General features: G+C 44.9%; 1 protein-coding gene across 5 annotated transcripts in view; it reads right to left on the bottom strand.

Annotated features, from left to right (window-relative positions):
- rarga (retinoic acid receptor gamma a) overlaps positions 1-25458 on the bottom strand; it is a 42817-nt gene that overhangs the window by 6332 nt on the left and 11027 nt on the right. For 3 of the 5 annotated variants that reach the window (XM_044212201.1, XM_044212200.1, XM_044212199.1), the window contains one exon: positions 23012-23385. In XM_044212201.1, the coding sequence (XP_044068136.1) occupies positions 23012-23180 (169 nt within the window). In that variant the 5' untranslated portion in view covers positions 23181-23385. Of the gene's footprint in view, positions 1-2013; positions 2240-12964; positions 13527-23011; positions 23386-25458 lie in introns of those variants that run through there. The other 2 variants (XM_044212203.1, XM_044212202.1) reach the window with 2 other exon arrangements.

Raw genomic sequence — 25458 nt, 5'->3', positions numbered from 1 at the left:
ACATTTCACCTGGAGATAGATTAAGATACAGTATCACATATTCATTTTTAGCTTGTCTCTTTGTTGGACAAAATTGATAAGATAAGAGTGAGAAAGAGGAATAGAGTATGAACTACAGGCAACAGTTTTTACTTCAGGCACCAATTACCATCCTAAGGGGCAGCACCTCAGGTGCATATATGGGGAGATTATTGCTTTGTGTGAGCACAGAGAAAGAGAAGGATGACTGTCTAACAGCAGAGACAAAACTGTTTTTACAGCAGTAAGAGAGAGTGCTATTGATCAACAGCTTCTCTGATAAGGCCAGGTAACAGAGTGAGCTGTTGCAGCCAAGAGTCAAATCTGGCTCTTCCTCATTCCACAGAATGACAACAGCTCATGATGACATCTTGCACGCACAGAGTACACACATGTCAAACACAAATGCGTGCAAAGCTGGTGTAAAGCTCTCCTACCTTTCAAACTTGAACACAACTGTGACGTCAGCACTACCTCAGGTCACGTACTTGCTATGGTACATTAATCTTCACTATATTCCAAAGTGGAACACATGTTGGCTCTTTTGGATGTTCAAGTGTGCAGCATATGGATTCCATAACTTCCCCTGAGAAACATAAGCTGCTGCAGACACACAGGACTAGACCCTCGTCACACATGCTAGCCTGCGCAAACTCACAGACACACATGTTGCTCAGGGGAAATATGGAATCCTTACGCTGCACACTTGAACATCCACTTACCCAACAGCACCTCTTTCAACTTTCACCCTTGGTTACCCTCAAACTTCAACCCCCCAACTCTGCATCCCACCACCCCCTGACACACAAACCCTATTTTTCTCTTGTTTCCTGGCCCTAAATTCCTCAGTGCAGCCCTGCCAGGTTTTAATAGAGGCCTAGGCTCGTAAGGCGGCCTATAAAGGCGGTCCCATGGCTGGACAGGAGGCCCCAGCTCGGCCGGTCTATACTTTATTGGGACTCGGTCACCTTGGGCAGCTATTCACACCACCAGCTGTAGCTCCCAGCCCGTAAAAAAAAGCCAATCATAAAATAAAAAACAGGGAGGCTCTAAAATTCTAACTTTTACTGCCCCCACCTCCCCCCAGCACCTTCAATGGAAAGCACAGAGGGCTAGCCTAAACTTAACCTACAACCCCCTCACACCCAAGGCTGAGGCAAAAACCACCAGCTTGCCTTTTTACAAGAGAGGGGAGACTTCAAAAAGAAGAAAAAAGGAGGACATAAAAAGAGGAATTTGATAAAAAACAGAGAAAGGGGCAGAGGGGGAAAGGGGGAGGAGAGGACACAGTTGCTCCTGACCAAGCTGACCATTACTACCACTTCTGCTACAGCTGCTGTGACTGGCCAGCTACTACCTCATTAATGATAGTAACAGAAATATGTCAGACATTTTTCATTTGTTGCCTGCTGCTCAAACATCTGTTTTTCATATGTATTTTTATATTTAACTATTCAGAATTCACATTCAAATTCCTCCTTTGAAAGCCTTACTTTGCTGGAGGCAAAGATGTTTTCCATTAGTTTTAAGAGCGATCCCAAAGCCAAATGTGCAAATCAATCTAAAACCTGAAGTTTTCACTCGCTGAATGTTTCTACAGCAGTTCTCATATCTCCCTGGCCAGAATGTAACAAAGCAGCAGGGTCAGTTGGAGAGCAGAAACCCTCTGAACGTGCCATGAACCTCTGTGTTTATGCAATAATAACAGCAGCAAATGAGGCTCCAGACCGAGCACCGACAACCCCATAGAGAAGGACAAACCATATGTGGCGTCAAGTAACGAACACTGACTGACACCATCTAAATGGAGAAAGAAAGCGAGCCAAAGACAGAAAGGCCATCCTGGAGAAAACTCGGACAGCAGTGAGAGAGAAAATACATCAGGCTCCGTCAACACGTTGAACCTGGTTCCTGCCAGAGAACATGACTCCTGTACCCGCCTCCCAGACTTTACCTCATTCAGCCCGCTCCATCCAAATCCCCCGCACCACTTACCCCAGGGCGCCACAGTGAGAGGGCCCATTCAAGCAGCCGCCCTGAGCCCCTTTCCTCAGTCTCCTCAACTCAGCTCATCACTGTTTAGAAAACAAAGCCCTGTGAAATGAGAGGCCCTCCTTATCAGCGCTCCAAGGCCTGGGGCACCATTTGCATGACAATCTGCCGGCTGAGGCCTGTGAGCCGATGACGGACGGATGAGATGAGTGGGATAGGTGGGTGGCTGCTGTTGTTGGGGGAGGAGAAGAGAATAAGAGAGGCAAGAAGGAGGGATAGTTAAGTTATCAGTAGCCACTGTTCGTTTCCTGCTAAGTATCAGTTTACCCCCTAATCCCTTCTCTCAATGCTTTCGGTGCACAAGTGGTCCAGCTGCACTGACCAGGCCTAATCCCCTGGTCACATACATGCACAGATACTATTCAGTGGCTGCAAACTACACACACACGCACACAAGAGGGTAATATTTACTAGCTACAAACTAGCAAACACATACAACAATCCACCCCCCCACAACACTAAAGTGTTTTAGCCTATGTGGGATGTGCAGTACATCATTCTCCACAACCTCATTACATGTGAAATGTAACTGCACATGACAGAAATAGCTGTTTAGCTGAAAGTGACTTCAACTAGGTCAATTACATTCAATTCTAGGTCAAGTCAACTGGGCCAAGTGATGTCCCTTTAGGTTCAACAGATACAACAGGAGAGAAAAAGCAAAATAGGAAGAGATAATATAGAAAAACAAGAGACTTTGTGGTAACACTGAAGCTGCCTGTTGGTCATTCGTCTCGCCCTGAAAGGGGAGTGTTTCTTATGTATGTGAGCAAAGGCATGACTATGCAGCTTGTGTTTTGTGTTGCAACACACTGCTTTAACTGCAGCATATGACAATCTGGCAGGGTAACAAGCATTCTTTCACAATATGCCTTCAGCTTTTGTCTACGTGACTTGTTGGTATGATTGAATCTTCAGTGGGACACTGTTCCAGAAGTCTAGTCTTGGCATGTGAGAGCGAATGCACAGGCTGTTTCTGTGTGAGGGCCGTGTATATACAGTAAAGTGCATGAGTGAGTGGCACAGACATATTTGTTGGTGTTCATTTCTGTGGTTATGTTGGTTGCGTGTGTGTGACTCCAACCAGTAGCGCTGCCCACTCTCTGCAGTCTCTATTTGATTTGCAAATGCAGGACTGTTCGTAACTGTTAGTGCATTAGTGAGCTCCACTGTTCCCCATTAAAGTATCCTCTCATGTGTGTGGCTCATTGTGTTCATATTTTTTTTCGGTTCCTGTTAAACGGCAAGCACGGGCATGTGGGGCCTTTGTCTCCATCTCTACCTTCATTAACCAGCCTGCAAAGCTTGCGTGTTCTTGTCGAATGCACTGAGCAGTAAAAGAGTGTGTGAGAGAGGGGCACACAATTGGGCTCACTGTGAAAAGAGGGGTGGGTACTGGGCAGACAGCAGTGGCAGAAGGGGAGCAGATTGAGAGAGGATGGTGAACAGTGAACTGGAAGACTTGCTGGCACACTAGGTGGGGCCTTTGAGGGTGCCCTTGGCCCTCTACCCCATGGCAGAGGCTACAGCACCACAGGGTGCTCACTGAGTGACCATCAGCACACTGAAAGGTTTCCATGAAGAACTGGGCTTTGTGAAAGAGGAAGAGAAAGTACCACACCCTTGTCAGTGGTGGCAGCATGTTTCACTTTCCTTCTCTCTGTTCCTCTGCCCACGTCTTCCTGCCATCTCTCTGAGGCTTCTGCTACAAGGTCCCACACAACAGGCTCATTTCCTTCCTCTTGTCAGTACCAGTCTTTTCCGGAGGATCTCTGTCACTGCTTTTGTAGCCACTTCTCTATGTCCCTCGCTGCTACACCTTTTTACATGTACTCTCATTTCCCACAGGTCGAATAATGCTCTGCTGCTGTTCAAGCTCTGCTGAACACAGTTGAGTCACCTGCAAGCTCTATTGTGTGAGTTACACAAGCACTTACAATGTGACCTGCCTACAACTGAGAAAGAAATAGTTTATATGGTGGAGAAAGTAAAAAAGCTGAGATGAGGGAGGGAGGAATGTGTGTGTGTGTGTGTGTGTGTGGTGATGGGGGGGGGTTGCTTTCATTAAAGGTGCTGAGCAGTAGCAACGCCTTTCAACAGCTGTCAGAAAGCTCATTACCTGGGCTCCTAGAGACACACATATACACACACACATTCTCACTCACACGCCTGTAAAGAGGCCCTGCTATGCTGTCTTTTAAAACAAGGCCTATGATAAAACAGGGCTGCCGACCAGGAGATGGCTCAGGTTTGAGCGGTGAAAACACACCAAGCTGGCCAGGGGTAGTGAGAAACCAGACATTAACACACAGACCCCTCCAGGAATTTACACACTTCTGTCAGAACCAGCAGAAAGTCATGAAACTCAGAGAGAGACTGACACTGTGAACACAGATGATGCACAGATAATCTGAGCATGTGATCATAGCTGCCATGAGTGCTAATGACAAAAGTCTGGACTTTTGAGAGTGACACAATGTGACATGGCACACAAACTCATGCCAACGCACACACACTTCTTTATCTATAGCTCAACCAGAGAAAGCGTACAAGCAGAGCAGAGCAGGAAAGGCAGCAGGTGGGATAAGCCTGTATCCTCAGGGCACATTTTAAAAAGTGGAATTACCCTTGCAGTCTGGTGGTGCTCTCAAAACACCCTTTCTTCTTTACAGCACCTCATAAAGGGCCTTTTGATATTTTCTTGATGGAGTCAGCCGAGCCAACATTTGGCAGCAAGCACCTCCCTTTTCCTGCACCACACAACCCTGTCAAGAAACACACAAGTTGGCTTCAAACAGACAGACTTGCCCACCAAGCTGCCTGTCCCCCATGAACCCAGCAAAAAAGTTTCCTTCAAATGTCCTTGTACAAAACCTGAGGAAGGAGGTATTAAAAAGAGTGGGAAACATAATTTCAATGAAAGGATTTTAGTCAGTGGCCTTTTATGGCTTGTGCAGGAAAAAGCAGACAGTCAAGTGCAGATCTGTGGAAAAAATGTGCCCTGTGGTGAGCTCCAGCTGACTCTTCATCTGCCCACCAGAAGACAGCGAGGAACACAGCTCTCCTCCGGTGACTGGAGAGTGAACCCAAACCTGGCAATCCCGTGCAGGCCTGGGCCATTGATCATGTCAAGAAGACAGGACAACTCACGGGCAGGCGAGGACGTCAACAGGGAGCGGAGGCAGGCAGACAGGCGAGGTCAGGAGAGAAGAGAGGAGAGTCATCAAGACAAACCCTGAGTCTTTGATCCTCAGGTTGTTCCTCATCCTTCCAGACTTCCTCTCACCATCTGTAGCCCTGGCTCTCACCTGTCTGTCTCTGGCAAAGCCACTAGTGCTCGTTCAATTGCTATTGCTTCCTCCCCACAACAATAGAAACCTACAAAAGTAGAAGTAGCCTGGCCGTGGCTGCAGCCTCGCTCTGTCAGAGGAAGTGAGGGGAAAGGAGGATAACGTAAACAACAACAGTAGTATTCACTCCAGCTCATCGGGGAAGCACCGCAGACCAAAGCGTGCAAACGCAAACCTCTTATTAGCAGGAACAAGCACACCCACAAGTAGTAGTACACAGTTCATTCTGGTCAACATGTAAATGTCCATGCCCAAGCGTCTGCACACACTTCAGTGTTTCCTCTTGATTTTCTCCTAGGCCTTACATACAGTGGTGTGAAAAAGTGTTTGCCCCCTTCCTGAATTCTTATTTTTTTGCATGTTTGTCACACTTGTGTGTGTTTCAGATCATCAAACAAATTTAAATATTAGTCAAAGATAACACAAGGAAACACAAAATGCAGTTTTTAAAAGAAGGTTGTTTTATTATTAAAGGGAAACAAACCTACATGGCCCTGTGTGAAATAGTGATTGCCCCCTAAACCTAATAACTGGTTGGGCCACCCTTAGCAGCAACAACTGCAATCAAGCGTTTGCGATAACTTGCAATGAGTCTTTTACAGCGCTGTGGAGGAATTTTGGCCAACTCATCTTTGCAGAATTGTTGTAATTCAGCCACATTGGAGGGTTTTCGAGCATGAACTGCCTTTTTAAGGTCATGCCACAGCATCTCAATAGGATTAAGGTCAGGACTTTGACTAGGCCACTCCAAAGTCTTCATTTTGTTCTTCTTCAGCCATTCAGACCCCACAACAACATCCAAAGAACTGCAGGCCTCACTTGCCTCAGTTAAGGTCAGTGTTCATTCAATGTAGGTTTGGATTTTGTTTTTCCTTAATAATAACAATCTTCATTTAAAAACTGCATTTTGTGTTTACTTGTGTTATCTTTGACTAATATTTAAATTTGTTTGGTGATGTGAAACATTTAAGTGTGACAAACATGCAAAAAAATAAGAAATCAGGAAGGGGGCAAACACTTTTTCACACCACTGTATGTCCAGATTTGCATTAACATTTACAGCTACATCTATTCACTTGAAAGGACTTGAAAGGCAGCATTTTGAGAGAGACAAAAGCAAAGACTGAGACTGAGAGTAAGATAGACAGATGACCAGTGAGAGAGCAGCTATAAAATGACTGTGGCTTCCTGATGTCTGAGATTTTTGAAACATTGCAACTGGCACAAAGTCCCCTGGAACTGGCAGAAACACTCGGAGTCATATCAGATGTAGAATCTTCTGCTTTGAGTGGTTCTGCGGAGCAGTGATGCATTTCAGAGTTTTTCACTTTTGCTTGGCAACCAACTGCCAACAGGTTGCCCATCTCTATATGCTGTGAGAGCACTGACAAGAAATTCAGACTGGGGCCCTACAGTGATTCATTTCCTTCTCTGTCTGCCTCGCACTGTGTTGGAAGTTCCATGAGACATTAACATGAGGCAATAACATCACATTTTGACTATTACCATTCAGAGAATGCAAATATGTCACTGAGAAAGTAAGCAATGTCCATTCAGTTAGTTCCCATAACAGCAGTGTACTCTGAACTCATTCAGCATTCCTGAACAAGGCATAAATCATCCCAAGCAGCCCCTCACTCCTTTGCTGGATCACTTCCTGTCTAACTGGCTGTCTAACTGGCTGGCTGGTTTTCTCTCAGTGTTTTCTGGCAAAAGTGAGATGCTCAAACAGTGGAGCTGGAGCTGATAAATCCAATCCATCCTACTGACAGGATGACTACAGCCAGCTCATTCAATCAAAGGTCACGGTACACTGAAGACATATTCTAGTTTGTAGCCACTGAAGAGCATGTGCTTATTTTCTGTTTGTCCATGCATGCCTGTTCATGAGTGTGTGTCATGTGTATAAGTGATAATACACTTCTTGTGTCAGAGTAAGACATCTACTGCAGGGGCCCACTGAAACAGTGAACATTTACATGCACTTCAGTAACCTGGTAATTGTCAGTTTTCTGCAGTAACCTGACGGGGATTTTACATGTGTGCATGATAAAGAACCAGCACACAATGTAGTGGGATGAAAGGAACTGTGCATCCATGTATCCAAAATAAACAAATCCAAAATTTGACTAAATCAGAAAACAGAAACTAAAATACATATGTCAGCTTCCACAGCTGTACAGTAGACTATTTGTAAATTCGTACACATGTGCACAGTCAAAGGAAAAACTGTGTGGCCTGAGAGTCTTGGTTCAAAAATACTAGGTTGAAGAGAAATCTAATTACTGACATGAACACATTCTCATGTTTCCTGCCTTAACCTGATTTCTCCGAATAACCTGGTTTCATGTGCGCATATAAAGATAGTTAGTGAGTACACACACACAAACAGACACATACACATCCACAGAGAGGCATCTGTGAAATTCTCCATTGACATTCAGAAAGTCCCAAATCGTCAGCGAAGCACACAATTACAGGCATGTCAGCTTACACACACCTGTTCCCCACAGTGATCACACAGGCAAAATATACACACAAACAAATGAACGAATGCAAGTATATACAAATGAACTTGTGCACCCTTTCCAGATAAGTGGTCATGGCGGTTGCACTTTCGCACATTCGCAGGATTTGACTAATGTCCAGATGAAAACAACGCCAGCGGGCCTCCCTCCCTCCCTTGGCCAACTCCTCTTCCATCACTCTCCACCCCTGAGTCCAGATAATAGCTGTACTACACCAGCCGCCCACCACTCCCTGCCAAACATTGTCGGCTGCGTAAACACAGCCCATTCACACATACACAGAGGGAGGACAGTCAGGCTCGTCTGGGTTTCTAGTCCCGGCTTGGCTGTCCGAGCCCTCCGCTTTTCATAACAGTGAGCCCCTAGCAACGCTCGAGCCAAGTCGTCAGTCAATAACACGGTGGTAACAGAACTGCTCTCTTCACACTCAGCTCACACATGGCTCCGAGCTGACATACACATACTCCTATATACACTATACACAAACACACATGTGCAACAGTACATTACGTGCTCACCATGGAAATAAACTCTCACAGGTGCATGTATGAGTACAACACGCACACACAAACGCCAAGGTGCACACACACATCGCCTGCCAATTGCCCACGCCTTTGTACAAGGGAAAATGTGCCTAGCAGGCAAAGAGCTGTTCTCAGTAAACAGCTACAATAGCAGCAGCCAGACATGGGTGTTAGGGTGGGCAGCCACAATACCTCTGTGACCAGCAAACTATTGTGAAAGAACTTACGAAAGTCCCCATTTTATACTCTGCTGATACAAAGGGGTAAACTGCTGGCCCAGTTGCCTCATAACAGCCTGTTCTGTCATGTTGTACATCACAAATTTTCAGCTGAAAGGGACTGCTTGTAATGTTTCAGCATAAGCACTCTTGTGAAATACTGCTACAAAATTTCACATGGTGGTTGATGAGTTTTATTTACAGTGGTGTGATTGACGCTGCGGAGGGGCTATAAACTGTTATTAGAGCAGAGCTGGATTCCAACACAGGCCTGTGGAATCCAGCCTGGCACATTGTCTGTCTCTGGACTTGACACAGCAGTCTGGGCGCCCAATGCCAGCCAAACAGGCACGTAAACACTACATACACTGACATATACAGTAGGAGTTCACATACAGTCTACACACGCAAGCACAGGTTGACACGCTCATATTTATGCATAAGCAAAACCACACATGAAAGAGGGCTTGTGGAGAAATCTTTAAGCAACTGCAGGGATTGAGTCTGTTTATTTATAGGTGGCACTGCCTATTAATGGGCTCGGCTATTACTGCAGGGCTGAGACAGATCTGTTAGCAAGGTGGTGTGATACGGCAGCACAAGTAGTCATACAGAAAATGGCTTCATGCTGAAAATGTTTTCCATGTTGTAATGTAATATGACACAGTAAATATTATATAACTATTATATGGTTAGAATTAACTTTTTTATTAAAATAATTATATTTTATTTTATAGTTTCAGATTCAGATTCATAGTACAAGTATGAATACAACAAAAAGATTTTGCAGCTGCCCGAGCTACTGCAAAATACAGTATTATTAAGACTTATTACTTATACAGTATACACGCATACATATGCATACATGGTAATGCACCATTCCCTAGGAAGCAGCTTAGAGAAATAAGAGCTCTCTATCTATTAACTGCACTCTAAAATATGGTGCTCTTTGGATTACAGTTTGGAATTACAGAACAAAAAAGGTTACACTCATGCTTCAGTGTTTTGTACATTTCACTTTGTACCGATTTTCTACTTCAAACAGCTCATTTAGTTGCATTGGCATAACTGTTTTCGGAGACAAGTGAAGGTTTTTCCATCGGGCATATCAATTACGACCCAGTGACCTTGGACCAGCTGACTACTTAAGCCTTTTAACTTCAGCACATTCATTTGACATTATCTCGAAAGGATCAACAAGGTTTATGTATATATAACAGCAATGACAAGTCCTCATTAGAACTGCAACCATGGTACTACAAGTCTTCTTCCTTCTCTCTCTTACACACACACACACACACACACACACACACCACCCCCACTAACCAATATGCCACTATCTATTCCCAGTCCTGCCCCCTCAGGCATTCTAATCTTTTAATTGAATCTTTTGTAATTATAATGAAATAACTGCGGACTTCCATCAGGGAGAAAATGATCGGGGCCAGAATGTGCCAGCGGTCACAGGAAGCTCTTATTTCTCTGCCATTGCTGCCGAGATATACCCCCATTTCAATTAGCTCCTCAATTCACATTTGAACAGCACATTAAGGGAAAACAAAGAGCCGTGTGTGGACACATGGGGATGGATTGCTCCAGCGATCTGTTACTGCCATGTCACTCTCTTGTATGTATCACTTGCAAGCATCACAATTAATATCCAAACAGTGTTCAAAAAGATCGAGCTACGTGTGTGTTTTGGTGAGAAAAACACACTTCCCCTTCTTTTGACCCTGGAGAACTGCTAAGCGTAATTGCCTCATTCCTCTAAGCAAATGAACATTGACAGAGAGGGGATTGGTCTGCATAGGCTTTCTCAAATGGCTTCCCTGGCAGTTGACTAATTCACTTCTCATTGACGTATGACTAAATCAGTGTCCATTATCCTTACACACAGGGAAGCTCAGATGTAGTACCGGCTCCGTGGTAGAAGGCACTTAAGAGCATCACACAAGCCAAGCTGGTTGAAAGGGTCTCCTTTTCAGCAAGCTGACAAGGCCGCCACACATGGTGTGGATCTGACATTGGCCAGGCCGTAGCCTCTGACTAACCTCTGACATTGAGGTCTCCCACTAGTGAACAAAAAAACAGGAAAACTGGAAAACTGACCACACACTTTTAAGTCCTCCCACTGTCCCGGGCAAACGGCCAACAACAGTGACACTTATCACCACAGGAGATTTGCTGCCAAGACAATAGGATATACTCATTTTGTGTAAGATTTAGGGGGACAAACAGTTTTTATTGCATTTTCCACAGTTATCAAAGAAATACTGTCAATTGTAAGATTTCTAACAACATCCATCTTTTTTTTTATTCACCTCAAAGTGCAAATTTCCATTTTTTCACACTGTTGAATTCTTTTTCCACACAGAAAAATTAACTAAGTAATTCATTGTTGAGTATCGTGCCAGGGCCAGGTGACTCTCTTTACAAACCCGGTGGCTATTTTGGTGTGCAGAGTGCTAGCTTGTGTGAGTGTGGCATTACGTCCCTCTGTTGTGCAGCTGGGCTGGCTTAATAAGATATCAGACTCAAACATCAATTCATCAGCCTCACTGATGAGGACAATAAGGGGCAACTGCTTCAGTAAAGAGAGGCATTATGGCTCCTCATGTGGGGATAGGGCGGCCTTGTTTACAAAGGTTATTGGGCACAGAGGGCTTAAAACAGTACACCACACCAGCCTCCACTTTGCTCTGCTCTGCTAGACTCAGCTCCCTTACCCTTGGGGCAGCTTCTCTGGACTTTTTATCTCTTTGATTTTCTGGGACAAAGACCCAAAAGAAAAATGTACTTCTGGAATCTGGAGGCCTAATTTTTAAATGTGTGCATGTGTGTGAATGGGTTAAAAGGGGAGACCATAAAGGCCTGATTGATTAAATAAACAAATCTCATCTTGTTATCATCAGGGCTCCCCTGGCTAAGCAGAGCAGGCTGGTCTGGCTGGAGTCCCCCCTGGCCTCGGCCTCCACTGACAGGGCATCTGTCTTCATTAAAGCTCAGCCAGTGTGCATGACAGCCACTGAAATGCTGGTGTCTTCACGATTAATGAAGACAGATGACTCCCCGAGAGGCAGTAAAAAGGAAACAAAAAGCAGGAGGATGCACAAACAAAAAAATACTAACATATTTCACAACCAAATTCAAAAAGCTTCCCAACAACAAGAACACAGTTAAGCTGTTTATCCCACTGCTCTATCTCTTCTTGTGTTCTTGATTGTTTTTCCACTGTCATAGCTGGCTTGGATCCCTCCACACTTCTCCCACCATACCATGCATATACACCCCCACTCCTTTTCCACTCTCACAAACTCTCTCACAGCAGTAGCGGCCCCCTGGAAGTGTATGGAAATGGACCCCAGTTTTGTCTGTCGAGAGACAGGCCTGTTGTTAGAGTCAGAGCCTTGTCTGAAGTCAGAGGCGGAAGGAGGGAGAGGAAAAATGAGTGTCTGACAGTGAAAAAGAGAGAAAAGAAAGCTGGCTAGAATATCTCTCAGCTTTTTTTTAAACTGTGTATGCATTCCACATTTCTAATTTATTCATCCATTTCTCCATTAAATAATTAATCTACTTATTAATTCATGGCTGTTTGACTCGTGAAGAATATCATTATCCATCTAGTATCCAGGAGCGTGAACAAACCTCCAACCTATCGGGCTGCACAAAACCTTTAACATCTGTAATATTAAACATGCTACATTTGTCAATAACCTTTCGGGATAACCTTTCAAATACATCAGAAAACCAAACTTCTAGTGTCAAACCCACACTATGAAAGGAAGATGTATGTGTATCCAAAGCGTCAGTTTTTTCTCTTCCTGTCACTCACCAACTCTTTTCCTCTTTCTTTCATCTGTGCATACTCGTAGTTTGTTTTTAGTATACAGCACCTGGCAAGGTCAAACCTCATGTGGCTCACGTTGTCACTGAAACTTGACTCCATGGGCTCAAACTCACAACTCAAACATGGACACACACACACACACACGGTGCATATCATATCATAGCAGAGTTTCTTTCAGATGGCTGAGCAGCTCAAACTGGCTGTGGGCTGTGAGGGGGGAGAGGAGAGGAGAGGAGAGGAGAGGAGAGGAGAGGAGAGGAGAGGAGGGGAGACTGTCTGTCCCAGTCTTTTCCTGTGCTGTTCTGTAGCCCCTGACACAGCATTGAGAGAGAGACGGAGAGAGGGAGTGAAAGTGTATGTGAGAGAGAGACAGAGAGAGAGAGACATGATTGTGTCGTACAAGAAATCCAAACAGGATGCCACTTACACTGAACGCTGGCACTGCCCGTCCAAGCGAAGGGGTCCAGCCCCGCAAAGAAGGGGCTCGCCTTCCGCAGCATGCAGGCACCGCGGCTGGTGACATCATAGAGCTGACGGGGGCCCATTCCCAGAGCCTCCATACAGTCGAACATGGCACCCCCCCGCCCTCAGCAAAAATCACTACGAGCCCTCAGTCCTGCCTGCGTCCTGCCCTGCTTCCACCGCTCACGTCACTTGCTGAAGCAGTGACAACAACAAACAGCAGCAACAGCTAGCTGGATCTGCTACCTTCCCTTCCCTCCCTTCACTTATCTCTCACTGTCACTATCTCTCTCTGCTGTCCTTTCCTGCCGATGCTGGAGTTTCCCTCTTTCCCTCTCAGCTGGAATGCAGATCTGGTTCCTGCCTGGCTGAGCTGAGCTAAGCGTGACTCTGAATCTCTACTCTCCCCCTGCCCTTGGGTGAGCTGCTCCCTGTCTGCTGTAACAGACCTAAATAACAGCCTCTCACAGCTCTCGCTGAGCCCCAGACACGGCGGAGCGAACCAACTGCCTCGGCATGACGCTCTGAGAGGGGGTGGAGAAAGAGAGAGAATGCCAGAGAGGGAGGGATAGAGAGAGGGACCCAGGAGGAGTGGGGAGAAGGGAGGGAGAGGGGGCCGGCCAGCAGAGCCTGCACTGGAGGAAGAACTGATCTGGTTAGAGGACAAAACTCTATTCCCATTCTTCTCTTGCTTTTTTGTCTGTGCTGCTTTTGTTTCATATTTCTGCCCAGAATGCAAACAAACACATCCCCCCTCCCCTCGTGTCCCATTCAGATCTGGTCCCTGTCTCTGTCTGTCTTTACATCGCACCTCCCCCAATTCCCCTGCAGTAAATATGAGCCCCTTCCCCTCCCTTCTCTGAGCCCCCGTCTCTAATCATAACCATATTAAAGTCCAGCCACTGGCCGGGTGAGTATGTGTGTGTGAGAAAGAGAGCCAGAGAGAGAGAAAGAACATTGTGCTGTGGTTGAATCCAGAAACCAGATGCCAGGGTAAATCCCTCCCTCCTCTCTGTCTGTTTGAGGGAACAGAGGATGGGCAGTTCTTTCTGTCTCTCCCTCTGGAAGTGCTTTAACAGTGATGAATGAGGGCTGCCTTGCTCAATCCCCGCAGTGCATTTACACAGACAAATCCCCCCAATATACAAACACACCATGTGCTGGACACACTTCTCACAGGTTCACTTGACCTTGTTTGTGATTTATCTCTGTGAGCAATCATTGCAAAGAAATAAGAGATGGAAGGATGCAGATGTGATGTGGCTGAGCAAGTAATTAATTTTAATGTATCAAAAGCAACTTGAATGTATCACTGAGACTCACACACACCACTCACAAAATTCTACCTTCCACATTTAGCCTACTTTGACACAGGCTGTTCTGTGTATCACTAAAACAATTCAATTTAAAACAGTGCCCTCACAATGACAGTAAATCAAAGGAAATCAATATGCGGTCTGCGGTCAATAAAAAAGCTTGTCACTGATCCTAACTGATGGATAGACTCTGGCTGGGCTAAAGCAAACACCCTGATACAATGGGAGATATATAATAATAGAATGGCTTTAGTCTGTGTGCCCTGCACATTCATCTCCCCCCTGTCAGACCAGTACAAGTGGTACAGCCCAGCAGGCAAAAAAGACAACATTTCCTGTCAATCTGAGCTGCTGGCTACGCTCTCCATAAACACACAGTGCCCTCCCTCCTCCTCCTCTGTCTAACACTTCACTCTTTTTCCTGTCTCATGAAAGAAACCGTGCTTTCACGTTTCGGGCTATTTTGAATGATTTCGATTAAAATGTTCATTGACCCAAAAGCTTTTCCTTCAGTTGAGACCTCTTGTTTATTTTCTTAAACTGGCACACTCTCGCAGTCAAACACACATGTGGCCTGATACTCCTCGCATACACACATGCTCTACACACTCACTCACACAAACAGGCACACACATTTAACAGCATCAAACAGTAAACAACATCAGTAGTTTTTATGTGTTTCTTCATACAGCTGTCGGGTCATAAAGTGGAATCTTTATGACAGCAAGAATAGAACGGTGAGGCTAGATAACAAACTGTTATCTATCAAAGATGCCCCTCCTAACAGTTTGTTGTTAAAAATGACTTTTTCTTTCTTTTTCTACCTCTCTACCCATTTAGACAATAATTTAAAAAAAAATGTCTTTATCTGGATTAATTTCAGATTAAATCATCACTGCCCCGAGTCACATATTTGTGATCCACAAGCATTCTTCTCACACTCGTCTTTCGTCTCCTTCCTGTCTTTTTTTTCCCTTCTAGCTGCTAGTTTCATACAGCATCCTGGAAACTAAAAACTGGCTAATCCCCTGGTGTTTAAATGTTCTATGTAACGTCAGCGTTGTTTGCCTGGGCTGCTCTCTGGACCAGCGAGCCACAACGCAATCGATTTATAATATCATGTGCTCACACTTGAAACTCTTTTGTTTTTGGAGATTTATGAACCCTATCTGACTCTGTCCTGGTTTTGACATGTCTTTTTTACTGTGTTTGAGACTATAATTCAGACCACTAACCCCAGATTCTCCACTTATTGGCACACAGCACTGGGAGCTGTGAGTCTTCCAGCGCTTCAGAGGGTTTTGCGGAGTGAGTTTAGACATCTAATCTACACATACTCCATACTGTTGCTGACCCAGGCCGGTCCCTGGCTCCTTCCCCTCCCCTTCCTTCCCCAGCCAGAGAGGTTGAACTCTAGAAGAAACCCCCACTGGGCCACTAACTTTCCCCCCAAACTTATCCTGCCCTCCCTCTTTCTCTCCCTCACTCTCTGGCTCACAAGTCTCTCCATCGCTCTCCTTAATCCCCCCCCCCTCGTTTCTGCAAATACTCTCCCCATTTCATCAAGTTCCCTATGGCCATTTTTTCTCCTGACTGAATGATTTGTTTTAGTTGACAAAGTTCTCTGCTTTTGTTACTGGTTTCATTTTCAGTGGCTGCCAACTCACTGGTCATTTTGTGTGACTGCTGCTTTCAATCATGTTTAATTGCACTGATTAGACCAGACTTTCAAACATATTAAAAATATTTAAATGTTTCTTTTGTGATAAGATTTTATATCTGTGATGTTTCATCTCTTTATCTATACAGTAGACAGGGACGCTCAGTCAGCTGGACCCAGTCTGCTTATAGCTCCACGTGGGCCGGAGCCCAGGAAAATCAGGCTTTACTACTGTCTGACACTATGATGCCGATTACAGATAAGACGTATACAACACATTGTTGGCACTTCCTCTGTATACAGTCATTCAGGTTCCAGCCAAGCAGTCAACAACACACTGGTGTGTGAGGCAATAAAGTTAGCTTGTTTTTGAATGCCAATGTGCTAAATGCAGCATGGTGATTTTGAAAGGAATGTAGAGCTTTTCCATTGCTGATGTGAGCATGTGTGCAGTGTGTGGACGTGCTGAAACAGATTGCCGGTGATGATAGAGACACTGAACACCAGTTCAGAGCGCCCTCCCACTACAGCCAGATTCAGGTTACTCAGAAACACACACACACACACTCAGAAACACACACACACAGATCCTATACAGCTCTTTTTTTTTTTTTTTTTAACAAATAAAGTAGTTTGATGAAGGAGCTAACAGACAAGAGCAAAACAAAACAAACAAAAACACTTTCTGGCCTTTTTCATTTGAACTCATTGAATTTTGAACTCATTAAAAAAGCAACATCTTATTTAAGAGACGGTGTGTTGTTGTGTGTTATGTTCGTCATTGAAAACAAGAGCACAATCCTAGCGTTCTTACTCATCGCATCCATCAACTGCTCCACCAGCCGCAAGTTTTACACATGTTCAGCTCTGACAAGACATGTAATCTTATCCACTTATCTACCTCACTCTCTCACAATATATCTCTGGAAGATACCTGATGTGTCACTGAGGAAAGATGTGTGGAAAGTGAAGCATGACTTATGATAGAGCCTGTTTCTCAGCGGCGGCCATGTTGTTCACATGCTTGTCCCACAAAAGGCCTAACAGAGCTACTTTTCAGAGCACTATCAGTTTTGGCCATCTTTCAGAAAAGTCTTTTTTGCTCTCTGTCTGTTTCTCTCCCTCTATCTGCACTGTCATGACATTTGCTCCCCGTGTTTGGTGGGGAAAAAGATCTTTTAGTCGTGCGGCCAAAAATACGAACCCCCCGTCTTGTTCTCATAGGCCCGCCCTGTGCCTGTGTGCCCTCCCACGCCTTCTGACGGCCTATCCCTCCTTTTTCGCCATTGCGCGCTCTTCGCCTTGCACGTGCCCACAAAGGTCCATCTGAAAACAGACCCCTCCCATTTTTAATAGTAGTCTCTTTATCTTCATCTGTCATCATGTTAGAGCTGTATTACACTCGGTGGCCTCTCCTTTACCGGCAACTTTTGCTGACTTTCCACACACGCAGGCGTGCAGGCACACGCAAGCACACACACACACACTTTATACAAAAACACACGCAAAGTTTCAGCAAGTTTCCAGCACTTATGGCAAATTGGCTGCAACTTGCACAGAGGGGATAATGAGAGGAAATCCAAGGTGAAGGCTGAGAAGAAAGAGAGAAAGAGGAGAGAGAAAATAGCAAGGGGACTCAAGAGTGCATAAGCCGACAGGGTTTAGGTGGATATCATCAGAGGAGAAGATATTCTATTCTGTTTCACAAAAACTCCTTCAGTGAGGTGGTTAAATTGACTGGAAAAACAAAGCAGGCCTTTCTGTCCATTTTCCTCTCATCTATTGAATCATGGCCAGCATTGGTTGAAAAATACAAAGAGCAATGTGATGGGAATCGATTTCCAAAAAGGAGTGGAGCGCCTTGGAGAGCTGTCATCTTGAGGCTAGTGGTCGCCTAGGGAGATGAAAGCAGGGATGTCAGACGATGCAGAGCTGTTTATTAAAGCAGAGGAGGCTCCAGTCTCACTGATAGATCAAGGACACAGCCAAACAGCGCTACACATGCTGTCATCACACACAAAGTGCACACAAATGGTCCAGTCTTAGCATTGCTAATTTGCTATGTAGATCATGGTCATGGGAGCAGAAATGCCAGCGAGCAGATGGCTCTATGATGGGGCTTTTTTCAGATTAAGTTTTGACACTCATAGTGGTGAAAGCCAGGGTCAAAACCAAAACACTGCTAACAGTAACAGAATTGATTTCTTGTATGGTTTTGATAAAGGCTCAGACAACATGACAGATGCTACTCTTGTTAATAAATAAATACAATATTGGTAGGTGATCATGCAAAATCAGAGATCAGGGATGATAGTATTGATATGTATCAAAATACACCGCATACATAATTACAATTCCCTTAAATTATTATAATCCATATGCAATGAGCACATTTCTAGTTAAACAATCATCAACCATCGATTGCACATGCTGGCCACAAGAAGTTACTATTATTCTCAAATATAGTTCTCTCATTCCTGAAGTTTTTCTGAAATTCTTGAAATCCTCATTTGTAATGTTTTCACCCCAGGCTGGGGTAATTTTTTCAGCTCCTTCTATAAATCTAACAGAGATCAGTAAATGACACCAAGATTGACAGAGGTCAGAGATGGATCGGCTTTGCTCTCAAGAGCACTGAGGTGTCTATTTCAGAGTTTTACAACAGAGGTGACATCACAGTTTGTAAAGAGCATACAGGAAGAGAAAAAAAAACAGAGACAGGAGTTTTGCCTTTCTCTGCCTGCAAGGAAGTGAGGGGTAGGAGGGCTGAGCTCATCATTTTCACCTCCATACATATCTCACTTTCTCTTTCTCCCTCCCTCCCTTCACTCAAATATACAGCATACCCACATAAGCACACATATATGCACCCAGACAAAACCCAACCTTCACAGCCAGCCATGTACCTCCCTACCTCCATCAAGGCTGGGCTGAAACCCAGCACTTCAACCTTCATGAAAATAAATAAAGCGGTACAATGTGCTGTTTGTGCTCTGCTTCGTATCCAGTGGAGAAGGCTTCGCTTTGCTAGTCAACATCCTTCCCTGCTGTCCCTCCTCCATTTAAAGGTTTGCTTTTACATTCCCTCTCATACCACATTTCCCAGCAAAATGCCTCCTTTACGCAACTCCCCGAGCTCCCTAAGCCAACATGACCTCCTTGTGTGTGTGTGTGTGTTTAAGAATGCAATGAGTGTTTTTAATTATGTCACTCTGCATGAGGATTTTTTTTTCTGCTTGAACATTTTGGTCCTTTTTCACAGCCTCTGTGACTTAATGGTTTGTGTGTGTGTGTGTGTATGTGTGCACACACACAGATGCATGGATATATGCTCGGCAGCCAGTATGCTAATGTTTGTGCATGTATGTGTATATGTGTGTGTGTGTGTTGGGCATGGATTTATAAGATTTATAAGCCGCATACACACACACACTTTTACACAAACAGCACAGCGATTCACCTTGTCTCCACCGGAGGCACAACTGAGCAGACTCAGGCAGCTTTCACACAAGTTTCTACACGTTATTCATTCCATTCTATTAATATGATGCTTTAATTTCATCCCACTATGATGCAGATAAAAGCACTCACATCTGAGCCTTTCATGAGTTTTCTGTATACATCACTCAACATAAAGCTTTGAATTATAGTCTGAATGGAAAGTCCGAACCCAGCAAAGCACTTCAGATTTTGGTCCGAGCCATGTGGGCTGAAGGAAATGACCTACTAGCTTTTCAAAACATCCCTGTGGCTGGCTTTGGGGCCAGGGCTCCGGCCCTGATTGGCGAAAGCTTAGAGAGGTGTTTCAGGGCTCAGTGGCGATGTTATCACATAGTAAGTGGCCTTAATGGGCTTCCAACTGTTTGTTTGAAAGGCTCCCATAATGACAGGGATCAACTGATAAGGGCCTCCGTTACACACTGCAAAGACAGCCGTCAGACCCTCTCATGGATGAACAAACTCGTTTGCGCGTTTATAAAGATATGGGTGGTAAGGATGGCAGTCTTGCAGCACGCCCACATGGTTAGTGAACCTCATTCACACATGACTTGAGCGTTGAAGTGAAGCGCTAAGGTTTTCTGGGTCCACTTCCTACATGTATGCATTAATGAAGAAAAGCCTACTATCTCTACATGTGCAAACGCAGTCTGCCTACCCCATCCCTCCCCTCTTCTGTCTCTTCCAACCTTTGTGCAAAACAGGTATTTCCAAAGACACGCTGGTGCCAAAAAAGAGCGCTGCGGTGGGAGGTGCTCCGACCTGTCGGCACAGCACGCACACCCAACAAAGGTAGGTGTCATCCGGGCTACCTTTCTAACAACAATTACACATGGAGCTCTGAAGCTGGGCAAGAATGCTATTGCACTGCTATTTACTGCACACACAAACACACACACACACACACACACACACACACACACACAGAAATATCTGCAGTGCTACTCCCTGTATGTGGAAGGTATTTTGTCAGTCTACAGACAGCACTGACAACCATGAGCAGGCCTGGTAAGCTAACTCCTGGAGAAGTAGAAGGAGAAGAAAAACAGGGCCTGGGGAATGTCCAGACCCAGGCCTTTTGTCTTCCCTGCTAACATTTAAGAGAGCAGGGAATGAGACTGCTGTCATTAAAATGACTTGTAACATTCCTTGTCAAGGGATACACCAAAAGGATGTTTTAAAAGCTGATACTAACAGCTGATAGTTTTCCATAAACTGGCCAAAGCCTAAACTGATACTCAGCTGTATTTTTGTATGAGCTTCAGCACAAATAAGCTGTAGACATGTCCAGTTCTGAAACAATTAGTTGATAAACTGATTAGTCAATCGACAGAAAATTACTGAACAACAAAACTGTATTTAATTAATTTAACCAACTGCTGTTGGTCGAACAAAACAAGAACTTCAAGGACATTACTTGGGATCTTGAATTTTTCACTATTTCTTAACATTTTATAGAGTACGAACGATTTCTCGATTAAGTCCTTAGGCACAACCTTTGATATATCTATTTTAAGGTAATTCATTGGGAAAAAAACAGAAAAGTTTAATTTGTTGCTGATTTGAGACTCCTGAAAAAAAATCAGAATAATATTGATCCTAATATTCACAGTAAATAATTGGACCAATACTAACAAGAGGTAGAACTAAAAAAATGTCAATCTCCCCACATAGCTGAGTGGATGCTAATTGTCACTATGATCCTGACTTAATCTTTGACCCCAGCCTTGTTCAAGCTCTGACACAGCTTAAGCTGAATAACTGCAGTCCTTAACCCTTGTGAATGATACTACTGCCAGTGTGGATGTGTCAGTACAGGCAGTCATGTATGAAACCCCAGTGCATGTGGTTGCCTGCGTCTGTTTGTGCTTTGATACTTGTTTTGGTTTTTACTCATGCCAATATAAAAAACAAAAAGAATCCATCTGTCAGTGCTGTGGGATTTCATTCTGCGTCAGGAGTATGTTTCTAGTTTTTAGATGAAAGAAGTTCTCTGTGTGTGAGAGACAGAGAGAGAGAGAGAGAGAGAGAGAGAGAGAGAGAGAGAGAGAGAGAGAGAGAGAGAGAGTGGGAAGAGTGTCTCTGGTGGTGTGTTTGCATGTGTGTATCTGTGTGTTTTCCTAGCAGGGTGTGTTCTTGGATTCCACCACACTAGGACATTACCCCCAGGTGCTCTCTCTCTCTCTATAGCTTGCTCTATAGCTTTCTGTGAAAATACCTTGAGGATTAGGTGGGCAGCAGCGGGGGGAAGGGGGGAAGGGGGTGTTAGTGATTGACGGCTGAAAGGCTGGAGAGGTGCTCAGGCATGCTGTGGTTGGGGAGAGAGGGGGACTGTGCACACAGGCAGGGGGCTCTCAGGCTCTGCACTCAGCTGTTGCCACCCACACCCATTATAGCCCCTCCACCACCTACCACCCACCACCACCTGCCGCCCCTTTAGCACTGCACCCAGATAAGATTTCAAATAACTCCTGCTTACCTTTACCTCATGCCCTAACCTCAACGAAAGAGCTCCTTCTTTTCTCTCTCTTTCTGCGTTCCTTTCTCGCACACTGACATCCTCAGCAGCGAATTATGCAGCAGTGGTTTTACATAAGCATACTCCCTGACGTAGAATCTTGATGCTGATTAAAACACTGCATTATGAAACCAGAAAGTGTTTTGAACAATGAGCAATGCATGTCAGTAGCGTGTGTGTAATCTGGCTAGTTAATCTGGCTAGTTTTTCCATGACATGAAAAAACCACTCTGGATTGCCAACAATCTCCTCTTTGTACTCTGTGCTCCATACATCATTCTATCGCAGTGCTTCAGCATACAACAGTGCCCCCTGTGGTCAGGTCTGAAACTACAGGTCTGACACTACTGGAATGTGCTGTTGTGGTAAATTTGGTTGTTTGAATCCTGCCTTCAGCTCACCTTTCTTTTGACAAAAAGGTGTGTGGTAATAAACAGTCAGATAAGTCTTTCAATCGCAATTGTGCTGATTTTCAAATATTTGTTGATGCTCAGAGAACTCATCACCTCACACTCAAAGAATGTTGTTTTGTCTCTAATTGCAGACTTATGGGTTGCCTGCCTCACAAAAGCTCTACATACAGACACATAGACACACACACACACACACACACACACACACACACACACACACACACACACACACATCAGTGAAGCCAGAGCCAGAGTTTGTGGTCACAACCACACCATCTACAAGCATCTATAAGGAAACCACAGGAGCAGAGTAATCATTGTATTGATGAAAGTGGACTTTTTCCTCACAGCTTCTTTGGGGGATTTTTTTTATACCACTCGTCCTATATGACAAACAGACCCTAATGTTTTCCATTTCCACAAAATTGCACATAATGAAGTGCAATTTAAATAGCTGTATTTTCCACTTTCCAGTGCACGTCCAAATTGTTTAATGTGACTTGACTAAAATGAAGGTATGGGCCATATATGTAGTTAGAGTTGAAATGGAATATGATACATAAGAGGGAGGAAAAGTCAAACACACACAGTAATGAAAATAACTTACAGAGTGCAGCCATCTCTTTGGGCAGGTCAGCACCAAATCTCCCAAACAGGCTGCTGTTGGCCAGCAGGTCGAAAGGGGAGTGGCTTCTCATGGAGTTGAAGGCAAAGGGGTAGACAGCAGGTGGGAAGCCAGTCATGTGACCCACCTGCTGTTCCCTGTTGGTAGCCATGGCGGCGGAGCACACCCAGGGGTCCGCAGCAGGCCGCTGGGTTAAAGTAATGGCTCTCACAACACCTGGAAATCCCCAGAAAAGTTGAAATCCGTGTCCTTTCAAAGACTCTCAGGATGTGGGGATTGGATGAGCGACAATGGGGCCTCTGGTTTACTGAGGGAACGTCAGACTCCACTTTAGAAGGGTCATCCAATTCACTTTTCTGAGGAGGAGAAGGCAAAGACATTTGTTATTTCTTACTAATAAATTCACCACATACAACATGAGGATAAGTGTTTCTGATTGGCATGAACATGATGACACATTCAGTGGTTTGTGCTGAGATCCTCTCTGGATTCCACAAACACAATTCACCTCACATCAACTCAGAGACGACGATCCATCTATGCTCTGGGACGGAGAATAGTTTATCCACAGTTCTAATGTAAGAAGGACATGCAAACGTCATACCAACAGGTATGAGAGAATGTGAAGGAAAGTGGAAGTAAGGAAGGACGTCAAGAACCAAAACAGAGAAAGACGTGAGAGAAAAAGAATGAGTGAGCTGTGAGAGGAAAAGCCAGAAAAACTGGGACTGGGCGAGGGGAAAAGAAAATAAGAAAGAAGTTTGGAAAAAGTTATAACAGGGAAGAGCGGGAGGGAGGGAAGGGGGAAAAGGAGAGAGAGAAAAAGAGAGAGAGCTCTTGTTCCTGCAGTTTTGAAGAGCTTCCAGACTTCTACAGTGATTCCAGGCTATGCCATATGATTTAAATCACCAGAACTCTACTATAAAGAGCTCCTCTGTTCCTGCTGCCAGCCTAGCACAGCAGCCTGCCTCTCTGCCTCTTTCCCCCAGGACCAGAGGCCCAGACACGGGGTCCAGAGCATGGGGGGGGTCGATGGGGGTAGAGGGTAGGGAAAATGAGATCCACTGATTGCTAACTGCTGCTGTCACTTCCAACTATCTTCTCTTGAGGTCAGGCTCCCATCCCACAGAGTCATTTTGGCTCTAACCTCCTGCAGCCTGCTTGTCACTTTGACTCCACACAGTAGGCACAGACAAGTCAGGCTCAAGTGTGGACAAGGCTGCAGTTATGCCCGACTGTTGACTGTTAATACAAGAGGGGAAAAAAATCCCAGTAAAGCCTCCCATTTTCTTTTTTCATGTTTTCTTTTTGCCTTTCGCTTCCCTAGCGTGATTTCATGAGCGGGTGGTGTGATCAGCTTGTTTTTTAAATGTGGCTTTGAAAAAGAGCAGAGCCAAGGAATTTGGAACTGCTGTGGCTTGTGAATCCGGGAGAAAAGACAGGGAAAAAATCTTGGTAATGAATTCGGCATAAACAAAGAAATGGGGGTGAGAGAGATCTAAGGCTGAACTGGTGAACTGCTGAACTGAGTGAAAACGCACAGAGGAACAGTGACAGGGTCTGGGCACTGGGGGGCACTAAGAGGTGGCGCCTTGCCCAGGAAAAAGAGGGAGAGCTTTCCAAGACGCACACATATGCACCACAGAGTCTGAAAGACATACACATGCAATCAAGCACTTAAAAAAAAAACTCTACACATGTGTGAGCACCCACTAACTAACACACATACACACACACACCTCTCACCCCTTGCCTTTTCCAGGGCTCTGGCTCCCTCCCTGCTTCTCTTTCTGGCTCTTTCTCTTTCAACAGAGCCAGTTAATTACACCCTACTGCTGCAGGCAGCTTCAAACCACCACTAATTTAGAGTTCCATTACAGTAAACTGTTCCACATGTGCTTCCAGGGCCCAGGCAGGCTCGGGTGGCCACGTTTCAGGAAGGAGCAGCCGCCGATAGGCACCCACCCCCATCCTGCCAACACAGCCATACTGCCATCTTTCTTTTTCTTTCCTCCTTTCTTTCTGTATTTCTTGCTTTCTTTCGTTCCCTTTTTCAGTCTATCCAAACTACCTTTGATTTTTTTCCCTTTTCTGACAAACCCCACATCTCCGTTCTATAATCATGTCCTTATACCCAATCCTCTCCCCGCCTCCCCAACCCCATCTCCATCCCTCCACTGCTTATACAACTTGTACCATGACCCTGTGCAGCGGTTCCACTGTGTGGCTAACACACAAAAACATCACTAAAGATTTCACAGTGGACCTAATGGGAGAAGAGGTACAGACTGGAAAAACAAAACTGCCAGCAACACACAAGCTCATAATGTGTGTGTGTATGCATGTGTGTTATGAGTATGTACTTGGCCAGCATTTAGCCCGTTTGGGTATCTGCCTCATGAACTCAAACCAGGCCCCATAAAGGCAGC

Source organism: Siniperca chuatsi, linkage group LG10 (genome assembly GCF_020085105.1).
Source record: "Siniperca chuatsi isolate FFG_IHB_CAS linkage group LG10, ASM2008510v1, whole genome shotgun sequence".
NCBI lineage: Eukaryota > Metazoa > Chordata > Actinopteri > Centrarchiformes > Sinipercidae > Siniperca > Siniperca chuatsi.
The sequence above is the reverse complement of the archived record's forward strand: the minus strand, read 5'-3'. Positions and strand labels throughout refer to the sequence as shown.